The sequence below is a fragment of the Ostrinia furnacalis genome, unplaced genomic scaffold (assembly GCF_004193835.3).
Source record: "Ostrinia furnacalis isolate ACB-3 unplaced genomic scaffold, ASM419383v2 OfSCF0780, whole genome shotgun sequence".
NCBI classification, from domain to species: Eukaryota; Metazoa; Arthropoda; class Insecta; order Lepidoptera; family Crambidae; genus Ostrinia; species Ostrinia furnacalis.
This window is the reverse complement of record NW_021131019.1, coordinates 1,815,865-1,831,138: the sequence shown is the minus strand read 5'-3', so window position 1 is coordinate 1,831,138 and position 15,274 is coordinate 1,815,865. Positions and strand designations below refer to the sequence as shown.

Genomic DNA, 15,274 nt, shown 5'->3' with positions numbered 1-15,274 from the left:
GCTTTTAAAACTGTTTCAATTCGAATCGTCCACTTTAGTGGTGAATTGCTACATTTACGTTTCATGAATTCTTTATTATTTTAATGCGCACTTTTATTTTAACCATCAAAGCCATGTAAAACTTTTGGACTAAAATAATTAATGTGACATCATTACACAGTTCTGTGAAGGATTTTAAAGAGCATTAAACAAAAGCTTTAGCTTTTAGATGTCTGCTTACACAATTAACTTTATGGTGTCCCTCTTATTATCGGATAAAAGACTAAGCAATTAAGTGAACAGTATTAATCATTAATTAAAACCTTAAGCTCGTTACAATACCATTAATAACGTGCATTCATTTTGCCTTGTTACTTAGGGTTAATTAAAAGAAAACTTGCATCATAACGAAGTCTATATATATCTATACAGTTTATTACTTCTTCACGGAAAAAGTAAGATTTTGATGTAACTTTACAATACAATCACATCATTCTGAATCACAGAAAAATGTATCATAAGCATGCAGAAAATTGCGGGTAGAAGCCAGTACTTAACATGACCATTGACCACAACTATAACTTAGAAAAAGTTAGTAATATACTGGCACGAAATAAACCTATGTATAAAAGATTACGCATCAATTAACGATCGCCTTCTCAAAATCTATTTCGTGATCCAAATGAATAAATAAATCAAGGGCTGACCCATCAAGGGTTCAATTATCGGCCTTTTATGGCCTATTTTCACCAGACCGACCCACGTTCACCGGGAACGGTGTAACAGTTGATGGATTGTTATGTTTTGGGGTAGAAAATTAGTTCTTAATTAATTTTAAGTAGTTTGCAGTTGGCCCTTTTTGAAATATGGCCCCTTTGTTTCATGAAAGTACCTATGAGCTCTGTAATACTTTGCGAACTCGTCAATCAATGGCTTAGTAAGTCACAAATGAAAATTGTTATGGGCGAAAATCATGAAAACTGAATGAAACAAAATCTAAAGATCGACTACCCTTCAGTACAAAGCGGATGACAGATAAGAAACAAGGGTATAATTATACCTGTTAGAGAGGAAATATTTTTCGCAGAATCGCTAAAAGATCGGAAGATTTTCCTTGTCGCTATACAATAAACACCAAATTGATCAACGTAAGTGAATCCCTTTATTTGAAGAGTCCCCACTTCTTTGTCATTCCATTACTACTCGTATTTCTTCTTAAACAGCTAATAGGTACGCGTGAAATGTCATGTTTTCAGAAGTTATTTATTCATAGCCCACCTGCCAATCAGTAAACCCCAGGTTAACTTTGGGTTCTATCCAGTCATAATTACATTTTCTCAATGCAGATGCAACCTATAATATTACTCGTAATAGTTTCTAATTCTCAAATTTTCTAATTCATACAATTATGTATAGTAAAACCAAGTTCATATATTTTATTCTATGATAGAACAAACTCCAGAAAAAGTTGAAAATGGGTCTTCTAATTTAAAAAATAACTCATCTTAGAACAAGATATTTTTCTCAGTCCGACTTTACTCGTAAACCTCAGATTTGTCCCATTTTCTAAGCCAATGTCACTCTGACCGAATTGTGTCAAACAAATGTTGAAGTTGATGAAAAACAAAAACAGAGGTACGACAGGCCAGCGGGGCACTGAATTAATCAGCGCCGAATTACGGAAGCCGTCTTGGGGTTATTGTGGGGAATCAATCAAGACCGCGAGCCTTTCCATGCGGCCGTAATGTCATTGAATGACTCTAATTTTTAACTCTTCTGCGGCTTCGCACTAAAGATGGCGCTGTTCATCTATTGACATTCAATCATGCAAGCTCAAGACATGATAGTGGGCAAGCCATTGGTAGAGTAGGAAACAGATTTACAAATGGAGATCACGTCTCGATGGAATTAAGTAGGTATGGCCTCAAAAAATCAGCTGATAGCCATTGAATGCAAAATCAAGGAGTTCATATGCTTACATTACATTAGATATTATAGCTACAGACTGACATAAAGATGATACAATGAAAAAAGTATCGCTTTATTGTTCGTTTTTCACCATTAATTTACGCAGTGTACGCTAAACAAGACAAAACGTTCGTCACAATCATTATGAAACAAGCAAAACAATAAGTATCATATTTATCCTTAACAATATAGGTACCTATAGCATAATTAATTATACTCATATTTCAATAGACACAAATTCCTGTCGGAATAGTTTGTTGCTCGGGTGACTTTGAAACTATCACACCAGTTGTATTGTTGCTAAATACGAAACATTCACTAATGAGACTACAAGTTTCAGCACACGCTTAAACTTTGCTTAGCAGCGAACAGGATTCTTGAAAGAGAACCGCGAACTTTCAGATAATTGTATATTTGAAACATAATTTTTCATTAAGAGTGTTGCGGGAAAATCCAGGTTTATAATGATTTAACGAAAGTGATAACGAATTTTCAAACGTAGTATTTTTACATACGGTTTAGATGTTTGTTAGAGTGAGAAGAGATTTTATAAATGAACATTGTAAATACACGCGAATGCTCTACACGGGGAAAAGCAGCATTTTAATCAATCATAATACATACACTTTGAATACAACCTGAAGGCAAAATTGAAGTGCTAGCGACTCGTCAGCGCGCACATATTCAAAAGGACAAAATATGAAAGTGTTGAATCGAACTTGACTCTATATGCTCGACAAGCGCTCACTAAACTAGCTCCCTTAGTACAGTCAACTGCACATTTTTGTAGAAAAGTAGCACCTATTCCAAACTACAATAAAACGTGTGTAGCTTAGCTTACATAAACATTGTTTTCCGCACCCACGAAGGAATTTCCCTATTTTTACCTAGCTTGCGGGACGAAAACCATTAGGTAAGCGTTTCGTTTTTCTAATCATCACTATACTTAATTCCCTCTTCCTTAAACGCTTTTAAAATAATGAGAATAAATGACATTCTTAGATATTTTTGTGATCTTTAGATCTTTAAGATCTATAGGACTGATTTCATAGAGAGCATAAAATGCACTAAATAACTACTACGTTTCTTACAAAAGTAAACACTATCCCGAGGGATAAGCAGCTCACGAATTATTTTTGTAACTGACCAAAGTTTTCGCGTGCTGATATGCGGGAAGGGTATGGTAGTTCCCGCTCTGCCAACTTTATTGTTATTGGTTCAGCAGCCGATAGTTTTAGTTGGAAGCAAAGTTATTTGTTGAAGGGCCAATCAATCACGTTCCCGTTGAAACAAATAAAATATAGAAATCGCCAAGGATTCGTTCATTTTAAAATATAACGAGTTCCAAAGGCTAGGAACCTGAGGTGGAATTGTGTAAAGCAATCGTTATCATTTGACAGTTCATAACGTACGATTATTCTGAAAACGCTTTTTTATCTGACTTTATCGTACGTTATGAACTGTCAAATGACTACGATTGCTTTACACAATTCCACCTCAGAACGCGCAAAATGAACTATTATTATTTATTTTTAGAAATTTACTGAAATAATAACAATAAAATAGAATGTAAACTTTTTCAAAACCTAGGTTCTTAGTGCCTTGCGGGAAAATTATGAGATTGACATAAACGTAAAATTATTTGGTAAGATACAGTTAGATATCGAATGGTCTGAATCACCGACGTTATCTCATAGATTTCCTTTCATATTAAATATTAACTCTTTTATGGCAACAAAATATTATTATGTGTCATTATATTATATTAACTTGACTCGAAGGAAATGTAAAAGCAAAACCATCAAACCGTGCCACATCTCATAGACCTTATAATCGTAATGTTTCCGGAAACATAATATCTAAATATTTGCAGTGAATAGAACACCTAATATCCGGAAAACGTCGACTTTTTCGTCGCTGAAAATTTCCTCGAGTCACATGAAAAGGTTCGATATAGAAAGAGTCCTCGATTCGTTTTGAGCGACACTTTTTGGTCTCCATGCCCAAAGGGCGCCAATGGAGCGAGATTTTATTTTTCTGACAGTCTGTATGCGTCGGAACTTTTGTAAGGCTGAGTTGCACCACCTAACTTTGACCGTAACTATAACGATAACCGGTGTTTTTTGTATGGAGTTTGACAGATTTTTGACGTTTGTCAAAGTTAAAGTAAGATGGTGCAACCCAGCCTAACTGCATGAATTGTCATGCTCACAGTGATAAAGAACTGACGCATGTTTGCGGCTTATTCATTTTATAATTTTATTATACATTAACAAACGGACGTGAGGTGGATGTATATTGGCATATAAGGTCTACCACGTAAAACTGCTTATAGATGAAAATTAATGGATTAAAATTTTAAGGAATAAGTCCCATAACTAACACATATCATTATATTTAAATGACAATATAAATAATGTAATTTTATATTATTAGACAAAATATAGTAACTTTTACGAAACATCTTATATCAAGTAAACACACGCATAAAAACTTGTATGAAGAATCTCAATTTCTTTACAAAAGTTCTGGCTCCCAATCATTCCATTTTTCATTTTATCAACTCATAAAACTGTAATAGGTATCAAATTTTCCTGCAGTCCAGATTTTAATCTTGATAAAATTATTCCGACGCTCGCCTTGTTATCTTCGATCTAAATTGAGTCTTGTCCCCCTAAAATTACGGCTACTTCAGCATTTAATGAACTGACTACCTGGAGGAGTCTTCTTCGTGAAATGCTTGCGAGGTCTGGGATAAAATCTGATACAGTCATACTCCCGGTTGAGCCTTTGAAGATCTAGGTATCTTTTAAACGCACGCTATTAAGGATGTCGGTATTCGCGACTTTAGGGCACTTAAGTTATTGATCGTTTAATATACATCTACAGAGGAGTACGTATATTTCTGTTTGCCTTTTTACTCGGTTACCTACTTGTATGTTACGAGCATAACGGTTTGATGATTTTTGGTGTTTGCGTTGTCATAAGATTCGTTTTAACTTAAGGGGTTACTTAGGGATTTTAGAGCTGTCTATTGTTGGATTGTACATGTATTTTCTTCCCCATAATAGACAATTATAATTTGAAATAAATACTGGTACCGGAATGAAGTAAAAGAGTTATAAAGTAAAGACCCGTGTCTTACTATTTTAATTAAAAAGTTAAAGTTTATGAAAAAAACTTTACTAAATACTTATAGATGAAGTAACTTTTCCAGTTCATCATCAGAAATCAAATCATTTTCTTTCTCATTAATTTTCTTTAAAATTGCTTTTTAAATCGTCGGGCTTTATAAGCAGGCATTCCGTTCGACCGCAGCTCCGAAAATTTCTAAATTATTTTGTCACAAGCACAAGAATCTTAACCGAATTGACTTGAAGTTTCGAACAAATTTTCCAAGACAGTACCTACATAAAATGTAAGACAGGTACCAGGTATACAGTACAGTATACAGGTAAATGTATAAAGAAATTGCACATACTCAACCCTACGAGCGTGCCAGAGCAAGACATGCAATAAATTCTTTGCATAGAAAGTTCAAAGGATGCATTAAATTCATGTCGCAAACACCTTTAAAAGTTCTCCGTTCATCTACATTATTCGCAAGATAACTAAGATAAAAGAAAAACACAAAATAACATAAAGAGTCTTTTGAACTTCTTTCAAAATTTTACTTTGATAACCGAAGTCTGTTTTGTAACTTATTATCGGTAAAAACTCGAAGATAAAAGTTATCGATAAAAACCTATTATAACGATTAGTTGATTATGTATACCTATTCTTCAAGAAACAACAAAAACAAATTCCCTTTAATACATTTTAACTAGGCAACCCATCTCATTTAGAAAGACCTGTGAGAAAGACCTTTGCTAAGAAAATTATTTTAGAAGATTTCCTCACTGAAGAAAATATACCTATAGATTTTCCTCAAGAAGCATTCTTCGACCTTAATCAGGAGTCAGAAAGCTTCATCTTAAAACGTTACCTACTAGACAATAACTGGGTACTTACAGTAGAAAAATACTACCCAAATACGCTATTCATACTTGCATACGAGTATTTCATTCCGATAAGCATATCGGCTGTAATCTTCTATATAACTTAGAGTAATGTACAATTCGAGCAATAGGTAAGGTCACGTACATGCAAAATTCCTGAATTTGCCCTTAGCTATGGAAAAGTCGTGTTCGCGAGTGTGGTGGAAATTAGGAGACCGGGCGATTTTGTACCTGTTCTCTATTTAATGAACTACTTCTGCTACAGACTTATTTTTGTTGTGAAGTTGCCTACGTTTAACTACTGTTAAGTAATTACATAAAAGAAGCCGCAATGTTACTGAGGTCCATGTCACCTTCAAATAACTTTATTGCGTTTGGTGCAGAATAAACTTGAGATAAACTCAAGTACCTACATACTTCATAACAGCAACTGGGCTAGAATGCACAATAAAATCTTATCGACAATTTTAGACGAAAACTGTACATGCTTATAAATAAATCGATAAAATGCCTCGATTAAAGTTTATCATGGTGCGCCAAGTAGTGTAATAAATAAATAAATAAATAAAATAAATATCCTTGGACATTTTACACTGCGCTTCTAGTCCCAAACTAAGCAAAGCTTGTACTATGGGTACTAGACAACGGATATAAACATACTTAAATACTTTTTTTTTGTAAATACATACTTATTATACATAGAAAACACCCTTTAAATTCAAATTAATACTTTTTTACATTATATGTAAAAAAGTATTAATTTGAATTTAAAGGTATAAATAGCCAAAAATTTTCGCTTATTCCTTCACCATGCACCGCATCTCTATGGAAAAACCAACGGGACTGCTTCGCGTCACGCAACGCAATCACACGGTGATGCGGCTGTATTACGCTCCCCTCCAGCCCGGGACAGATTTACACAATGTAACTGACTTTCCGACCTTTTAACTCTACTATTCTCATGACTTTGCCTTTTTATTCTCGTAAAAAAACCGCTTGATTTGAGATATTTGCAAAGCAACTCTGACGCGGGAAATCGGATTTTACACAAAACCTTTAAGTAAATAATTTTCCAGATGTAACTAAAACGAAAATAAAATCTTGAGAATGTTCATGTTAGCTGCGAAACAGAGAATTCAAATCCGCTGCATCCATTTTACATTGTACTTTTACAGCACATTTCTAGTGCAAAATTACACCTTACCTATTCATACCTCTACCACAGTGCTTACCTTGACGTGCCGTCGTCCGTTCAAGCGTGTTGGTATCTTTATTTGCGGGATTTTCGTGGTTTTAATCAATTGTTTTCAAGATAAAATCGACAGTATTATACGGGCTATACACACAATTATTTTCAAACAATACCAATCGAAGAAAAAAACAAAAGTCGATCAATAAAAATCCAGATCAAATATTTTTTGTTAAAAAACGGAATTTGCATTAACCAGTAAGTATTCTTAAAATGCACGCATTTAGCACATTATTTAAGTGTATTTTACCAACCCTTCTTATCCGTAGGATTCACGATAATCACGTACATGGCATATACTTACGTAGGCCCTAATAAATCGATGTACCTTTGTATGGGAACAATGAGTCTTTGTTCTTTGAACTCATCTCGGTATTAACCTACTTGCGTAGGTGTTAGATAAAGGATTTATCTTTCCTCCGCTAGTAAAACTTTCTACGTTAGAGATAATACTTGATAAGTAAGTATACTTAGCAGGAATCTTCATAATAACGTTATGAGAGATAATATTAACCCTCCAATAGTTTATTATCTACACAGTGTGCAATAAAATCATTTTGTCTAATGTGCTGTCGACTCTACAAATGTTTACAATACCCTTCTTTGCTGTCAATGGACGGATTCCTGACTTGACTGAACTTTATTTCACGTCACCGTAATTTTTGGCGCCACATTGCCTTGGTTGTCGAGTACTACCATCAACATGGTTGTCGAATCGTAAAATAATCATTTATCTGTACGATACAAGTTTTAAATAATATTACTTTTAAGACGACTCGCTTAACTAAATCATATTTTAAACCCTATTGTATTTAATCCCCGTGTAATTTATACGGAAAAGTTTTCTCATTATGATAAGACCGTAATAGTCCAAGTCGATTTGACCCTTTGAAATAATTCATGGTTAAATCCGCCTTTAACTTATTATGTAACTTTAGGATACTAATTATTATTAATCATTTAGAGCTCGAGCCAAGTTCGAACCGTAGTTGTGACCTTTCCACAAGTAACTCTATTTATTTTAGGGAATGCAAAATGGTTTAAAAAATGATTTAAAATTACCCGGTTGTAACAACTGACGTCACAACATTGGTTGGCTTTTGTTTTACATTTTTTATTTTCTTAATTATTTAGGGCTGATTTTTCAACCGTCGGTTTTCTTTATCTCAATAATAAAACTGTCATTTTCACATTTTCCCATACAGAAACACTCAATAGGCCATTTTTAGATAAAACTTATTTGGTGATTGAAAAAATGAGCCCATAAAAGTTTTTATCTGTGCAGCTTTATGTTTGTATTTTAGTTGAGGCTTTTGCATTCAGGTCTCACTATTGTGCAAATAATGAGTTCGGTTTAGTGTTTTTTTAGTCATCTGAAACTTAATGGGCTATCCATAATAATCTATAAGCCTACTATATCAATACAAGTTCGACAATGCGCTAATACCTAGGGTATTAAGTCTCACGACGATTTAGCCCCATCACGAGTTTGAGATTTGCATGATGGCCGTTTTTCGGGCGCCTCAATCGGAATCCCATTACAGATGCAATCAGATTGTAATCGTTACAATTAAGTCTGGATCAGAAATATAGTAGGTATTTGATTAGACTTAGAGTATCAAACAATATAACCATAATAATACAACTCTTTCTACCAAAATAAAATTGAAGGTGAATTTTTTAATACATAAAACTACGGTATTCGTGAACTTTTTACATATTATACGTACGAAGTACCTACTGTCAGTTATTATTCTGTGAAGTAGGTATGAATATTTTATGTCACAAATTCCTAACTAAACATAAAACTTACATATTTTTTATTTTATTTTTATAAAAAGGAAAGGTCTACGTAGAAAAAAAAAGAGAAAGCATTTTTACTGAAATAGGTACCTACGTTAAAGAAACGGCCCTAAATAATTATAGCCGAATAAATAAAATGCCCCAGAAATAGAACTATTTAATAATTACGGATTTAGCTAAATGGTTTACTATTTTTAGATTTTTAATAGTACAACTTTTGTGTTCTTAAAGAATTTGTTTTGGAAATAATTTAGAGCACGGTTTCATTTTACTTATTTTTGTATTGATTAGTATTTCATTAAAGGCTTTGAAAAAAATTTGTACGAGTATTTATGAATGTAAAGCATTTAAAGTTACAGAAGATCATTCCAAAACCCTATATCATTAGTACCAATTATATGGCATTAAAGCACAAATAAACAAATAAATATCTGTCAAACTATTCATTTCATAATACCTAACCTTCTAACATTAAAACTCCGAACTAAAAACCTTTTTGTCAACAGAAACGCGCACGCCGCTTCAAGAATCAGATCCTGTGCGACCTGCATTTCGCGGACGTCGCGCTCATGGAGTGCAGTGACTTCATGCAGCAGCTGCGCAGTTTCAAACCCCAGTCGCTGGGCTGCGCCGTGGCCCGGCGCAAGTCCTCCACCACTTTGATATTCCCGCTCCCACCTCAGGCTTGCTCAGGTAATTTCTATAGTTAATGTGAGAAAAGGCAGACGTAAGCCAGTTGGCAGAATATCTTACACTCGTGGAGTGCAGTGAATTCATGCAGCAGCTGCGCAGTTTCAAACCCCAGGCCCGGCGCAAGTCCTCCACCACTTTGATATTCCCACTCCCGCCTCAGGCTTGCTCAGGTAATTGAAGTAGCAACCGTAAGGAAAAACGAGACGTAGGCCAATTGGCAGAGCGTCGATTGTTCAGTGTTTATGGAGTGCAGTGACTTCATGCAGCAGCTGCGCAGTTTCAAACCCCAGTCGCTGGGCTGCGCCGTATTCCGGCGCAAGTCCTCCACCACTTTGATATTCCCACTGCCGCCTCAGGCTTGCTCAGGTAATTGAAGTAGCAACCGTAAGGAAAAACGAGACGTAGGCCAATTGGCAAAGCGTCGATTGTTCAGTGTTTATGGAGTGCAGTGACTTCATGCAGCAGCTGCGCAGTTTCAAACCCCAGTCGCTATGCTGTGCCGTATTCCGGCGCAAGTCCTCCACCACTTTGATATTCCCGCTCCCGCCTCAGGCTTGCTCAGGTAATTGAAGTAGCAACCGTAAGGAAAAACGAGACGTAGGACAGTTGGCAGAGCGTCGATTGTTCAGTGTTTATGGAGTGCAGTGACTTCATGCAGCAACTGCGCAGTTTCAAACTCCAGACGCCGCAATGGGCTGTACCGTCCCTCGGCACAAATTTTCCAACTTCTGTGCTACGCTACTTAAAAAATAGGCGTAGGCTAGCCGTAGGCTGAAAGACTCAATTTCAAATTCTTTAATATTTATAATAGTAACAATACTATAGAAAAAAAAGTCCCGTTTTAAACAATACAGGTAAGCTTCATATTTCATTGTTAAACAAGAGAGGCACCCTTAACAATGCTTACAACATTCCGCCAAGCCTTTCAGTATCATTAGCATTTCACACTAATTAAAATATAGGTTACCCTTTATTAGAAACGTTGAGACAAAAGCTTTCCTTATTAACACAAAACCTAATTACCAATAAGGTTTTATCACAAATTAGTGCGTGAAAGTGAAACGCTCCGAATCCGCCGGGTTTCTGCACGATTCCGCTAACCGGCGAACAAACACCCCTCTGGTAAAAACGTAGTAATGTCGTGTCAGGGATTTAAAGAGGGTCTCCTTCCAATTTTCTGGATAATTGACGAGATTAAACGACTCAAACATTCGCTACTCTCCTTTTAACTGTTGCTAAACTCAAGGAATAATTACGCTCAGTTTTGCTTCCATTTCTTGAGTTTTCGCTGGAATTTGTGTTCGCTTTGTAGGCTTAATATTGATAGTACCTAGTATTATCTGCTGAAAACGTACCTGAGTTTAGTGTTTGCTTATGATGTAATTTAATGATAACATAAACATTAATCATGTTTATATTTCAAGTTACGAGTATAAGCTTGATATAACATACAACAAATATTATTATGTGCCTTGGTGTGAATCAAATATTTTCTAGCAGAAAAACAATTCTACAAATAAATAATGTTATATTATGTCTTATATTTATAAACCTAAAGAAGTATTTTTGTGTCTGTGGAAGCCAACGACTTCCAAAGGAGTGTTAGGAATAGCCNTCTGAGGGAATAGCTGACATAAAAACTTTTTGCCTTTTACGTAGAAACAACAGAAAAGTAATTTCTAGGTTATAAAACTTTCGGATCTGCCTACGCTACAATTTTTAGACATAGGTACTAGCAATGATATTATATAAAAACAAAAGCAGATATGTTATAAGCACTCGCGCTGCGAATACTCAAATACGTCCCAATTGAGACGTCTTGTGTTTAGTCTTCGTGTGGCCTGCGTCGTGTGCAATCGCGTGTACCACACCGTAAGTTCCTGTGTTCTTACCAAAATAAATAAAAAATGCCATCGTGTGTGTTTCGAAAGTGTACCAATTATGACTCTAAAGTAAACAAAATACAAGGGATCTCTTACCACATGTGATTATGCAAAATTATTTAGTATTTATATTTTCAATTATTTATGCAAACAATCAAGACGCCATGCGCCATGTTCAAGTTAAGAAAGAGAAAGCGATCTTGTTTTGACGTTAGAGCGATAAGGATGCGTGCGCTGCGGACATAGATTAGTTATATACATAGTATATCTCTTTCATTTGCGTGCTATTTCGTATCTTTTGTTTCACTTATCAGTTACATTTGTCAATGTGTGCAATTTGGAATAGCTCGGCACGGATTAAAATCGTAATTTCTATGAACGTAAAATATCTATAGTTCTTTAATATCATTGGGTACTAGCCATAATTTAGTGGATAAATTATAGTTTTATATTTCTTACATAGACATTCTTAATTTGTACTAGCTAAAGTACGATTCTTGAACCATTTATCATCCGTAGTAGTCTACGGTAGTAGTAGAAATACTTTTAGTTCAAAGTGGTTTGTATTTCTTAGGTAGGTAATTTGTAAACGCCGGTGCAGCTGTGACACAATTTTTATTCTGAACAACGTGCCTTTGTCATAAACTACTTACTCTTGAGTAAGGTATACAACACCTACTGCTGACTAGGTACTTCACTTAAATAAGATACCATTCAATATTGGCGCTGAGAGTTGTTGGGAGTTGCACTGTACCCTAGATAATATTTTTATGCCGATAAATAAGTATTTTGAAAGTATCCATGGGTTCACTGAAGCTGTCAATCAACGTCACCGTAGACGGTGGCTCCTGGGACAATAGCCGGTCGTTCAACCGTGAAATGAAATGCAAGAGAAACCAATTCCATTCTCATCTTCTGTCCCACTTCGCGGTTACCTGTTTACTGGAGCCGTCTTTAGATAGCCTTTGAATAAATAAAATACATTTTCACATAAATGCGTTTTCTGTATATTTTATTTGTGTCGTTACACAAATCCAATGATTAAATTAAAAACATCTTTATTTACAATAAACAGAAAAAAATAATAACTAACGCAAACTTAACTCTAAACAAAAAAAAAGTTATGAAACATATGAAAAAATATTTTCCCGTGCAATCATTAGGCTCAATATTTTTACCGCCAAAACGACGCCATCTTGTTTCTTTTTTTTAATGAATGAGTGTAAAACATTTAACGTGACAAGTCCCGTTTTGCCATTACGCTGCTTAATATAGGCTGCATGCATAGTTAACGGCCTTTGCCTGCGGAAGAAGAAAAAATCTGAAAATATCCCTAGAAATTTTTACACTGCGCCATATTGTTACTTACATTAAAAAGTAACTTTAAGGTCCCTATAATATGTTTTCTTTTACGTCTAATATATAAGATGAGTTTTCAAATTATCATATTAATTCAATTAATACAAATTTTGATATAGCAAATTGAATTTAAATAGAAATTCTTGTAATTCTAACTCATCCCGAAGATAAACAAGTAATAAACTCAATAACGAAGTATCGACGTTTGTTTGCCGAACATTTCTTGTGTCAACTCGTAAGAACACCCAACAATGTACCGGGAAAGTTAAACTTTGGTAAACTAATTCTACTCATTTGAATACTACACCTTATGATGTGAAACTCTTAAAACATAGCATAACTAACAATACAACATGTAACAACAATATTTTATCACAATAAAAGTAATACATAATATGTATCTCATCCCTCTGGTGCTATTTTAAAATTAAAATCAAACAATACAAAAATTTACAACAAAAAGCATGTTCTTACATCAGTAAATATTTGAATGAAGAATAATAATAATGCTCCAATTTATAAAATCAACTTGCTGTATTTAAAATTACAATAATATATTAGACAACAGATAGCTTTTTAATTGGTTTAAAACTCAAGGAGACGTCCTTCCTTTACATTCTGCTCCTAAGGCCATCACTGTAATGAATTTGCCTTACTAACATATAGAAATTGTTTCTTTACAGTGAAAACTGTGTATCTATAATACCTACTTAGGTACTTTAAGATGAAACGCTTCTTGGGTTACAGCAAATTTATTGTCTCTACTGTAAAATTGTTACCCAATATTTTAACAAATGCATATTATACGTAGCTTTAGTAATTAATTCTTCTTATAACTATTTATAAGTCTTTAAAAACAAAAATAAATATTCTTTAATCAATCAATGCGAAAAAGAACCACCTTCACAATCACTGTTCTACTATCACAGCTTTTCACTACACCAATCCCTATACTACTACCAACACAACGTACTGTAACACTGTTTGTGTCGAATCTGCGGCCTAATATATTCGCCGAAACTTCGGCCGTGCCGTCCCTAGTCCCTACCTGCCTTATGAATACCGGGTCGAAATGACCCATATAGTATGTGGGATATTGACGACGCGCCCGCGGGATGCCATGCGAATAACTCGAATTGCTGCTGAAATACCAAAAGCATGAAAAGCTAGTTTAACATTAATCATGTGAGTCTTAAACATTTTTAAGGACGATTTTATGATTGCATAATGTAGTCAGCATATGCCATCGACTTAGGATTTTATGTAAAACTCATAGACAGTACATACCTACAAGTCGTCGACATGTTTCGTTTCAAATAAAGCCGCCGATACCAAGCCGACGCCGAGTTTAGTGTGCACGTGTGTAGAGTACCAAGTCTGATTTATTTAAACTTGTCCTTTTCAAAGACTGCTTGTCAATATCAGCGTAAGAAGGCCTAAATGTTGTTTAATTTATTATGTATCCATTATCTAGTCTCTACCGTGCATACTTTTGCATGCAAAGCTCGCAAATAGTGAAGCCATAATAGTGAATTCCATTGCATAAATAACTCAAATTCTTGCCAAAATAATAATTGAAACACAACTCCAAAATTGTAGGGCACAATGGTAAACGTCGATGTAAAAAAAATCTTGTGCCTCTTGTACTCAAAGTCAAAGTACCTAACCAATATGTACATATTGTGGTTTCAGTTATCCACGCGTTAATTAGCTTGTGTCTGAATGAGGGATATTGGCGTTCGAATATTGGAATATTCGGAGTACCTAAATTCAACAGCATCGAGTAATCTGATGCAGGTATCAGAACATACCTTTGTTATTGCCGTTCAAAAGATACGCGAAATTTTTGGAAATGAACATTCAAAATTTCATAACACTCGAAGGTTCGCATTGGGCGAATGTCTTCATAATTTATGGTGCAGTTACTACTGCCCTCGTAGACTTCACAAAATTCTATCTACAGTGTAGGTAACGTTTCACCAACGTTCGTCCAGAAAGGAGTTTTTTACTGAATAAAAAATACGTTTGCGCTTATTTATACACATTCATTGCGGGGGGTTGAGCCTGTGTCTCATACAAATATCGTATGCCAATAGCAATGTCAATACCTATGGAGTTTTCCTCGGCGTTTTCTCGACAGTCTATCTTGCTGTGATGTTTTAGCTCTCAAACGTAATCTTGAAAATTGAAACACCTTTAAATGAAGACCAATATAAGAATAATATTTGCCTGCCGTCAATATAATAATGGAATGTTATTTCACTTGCGCGTTTCCAAATTAGTATAAAACCACACCGCAAAAGTTGCTCGCCTGGGATTTTGAAGTTTCGGAGCGGACTGGC

The 15,274-nt window shown here is 34.9% G+C and overlaps 1 protein-coding gene across 1 annotated transcript in view; it reads left to right on the top strand.

The window, feature by feature from the left end:
- Positions 1 to 15,274, top strand: part of rsh (Rap GTPase activating protein radish) — a 78,340-nt gene that overhangs the window by 15,783 nt on the left and 47,283 nt on the right. Inside the window, exon 4 of the mRNA XM_028300759.1 lies at positions 9,504 to 9,690. Coding sequence (XP_028156560.1) covers positions 9,504 to 9,690 — 187 coding nt within the window. The remainder of the gene's footprint in view (positions 1 to 9,503; positions 9,691 to 15,274) is intronic.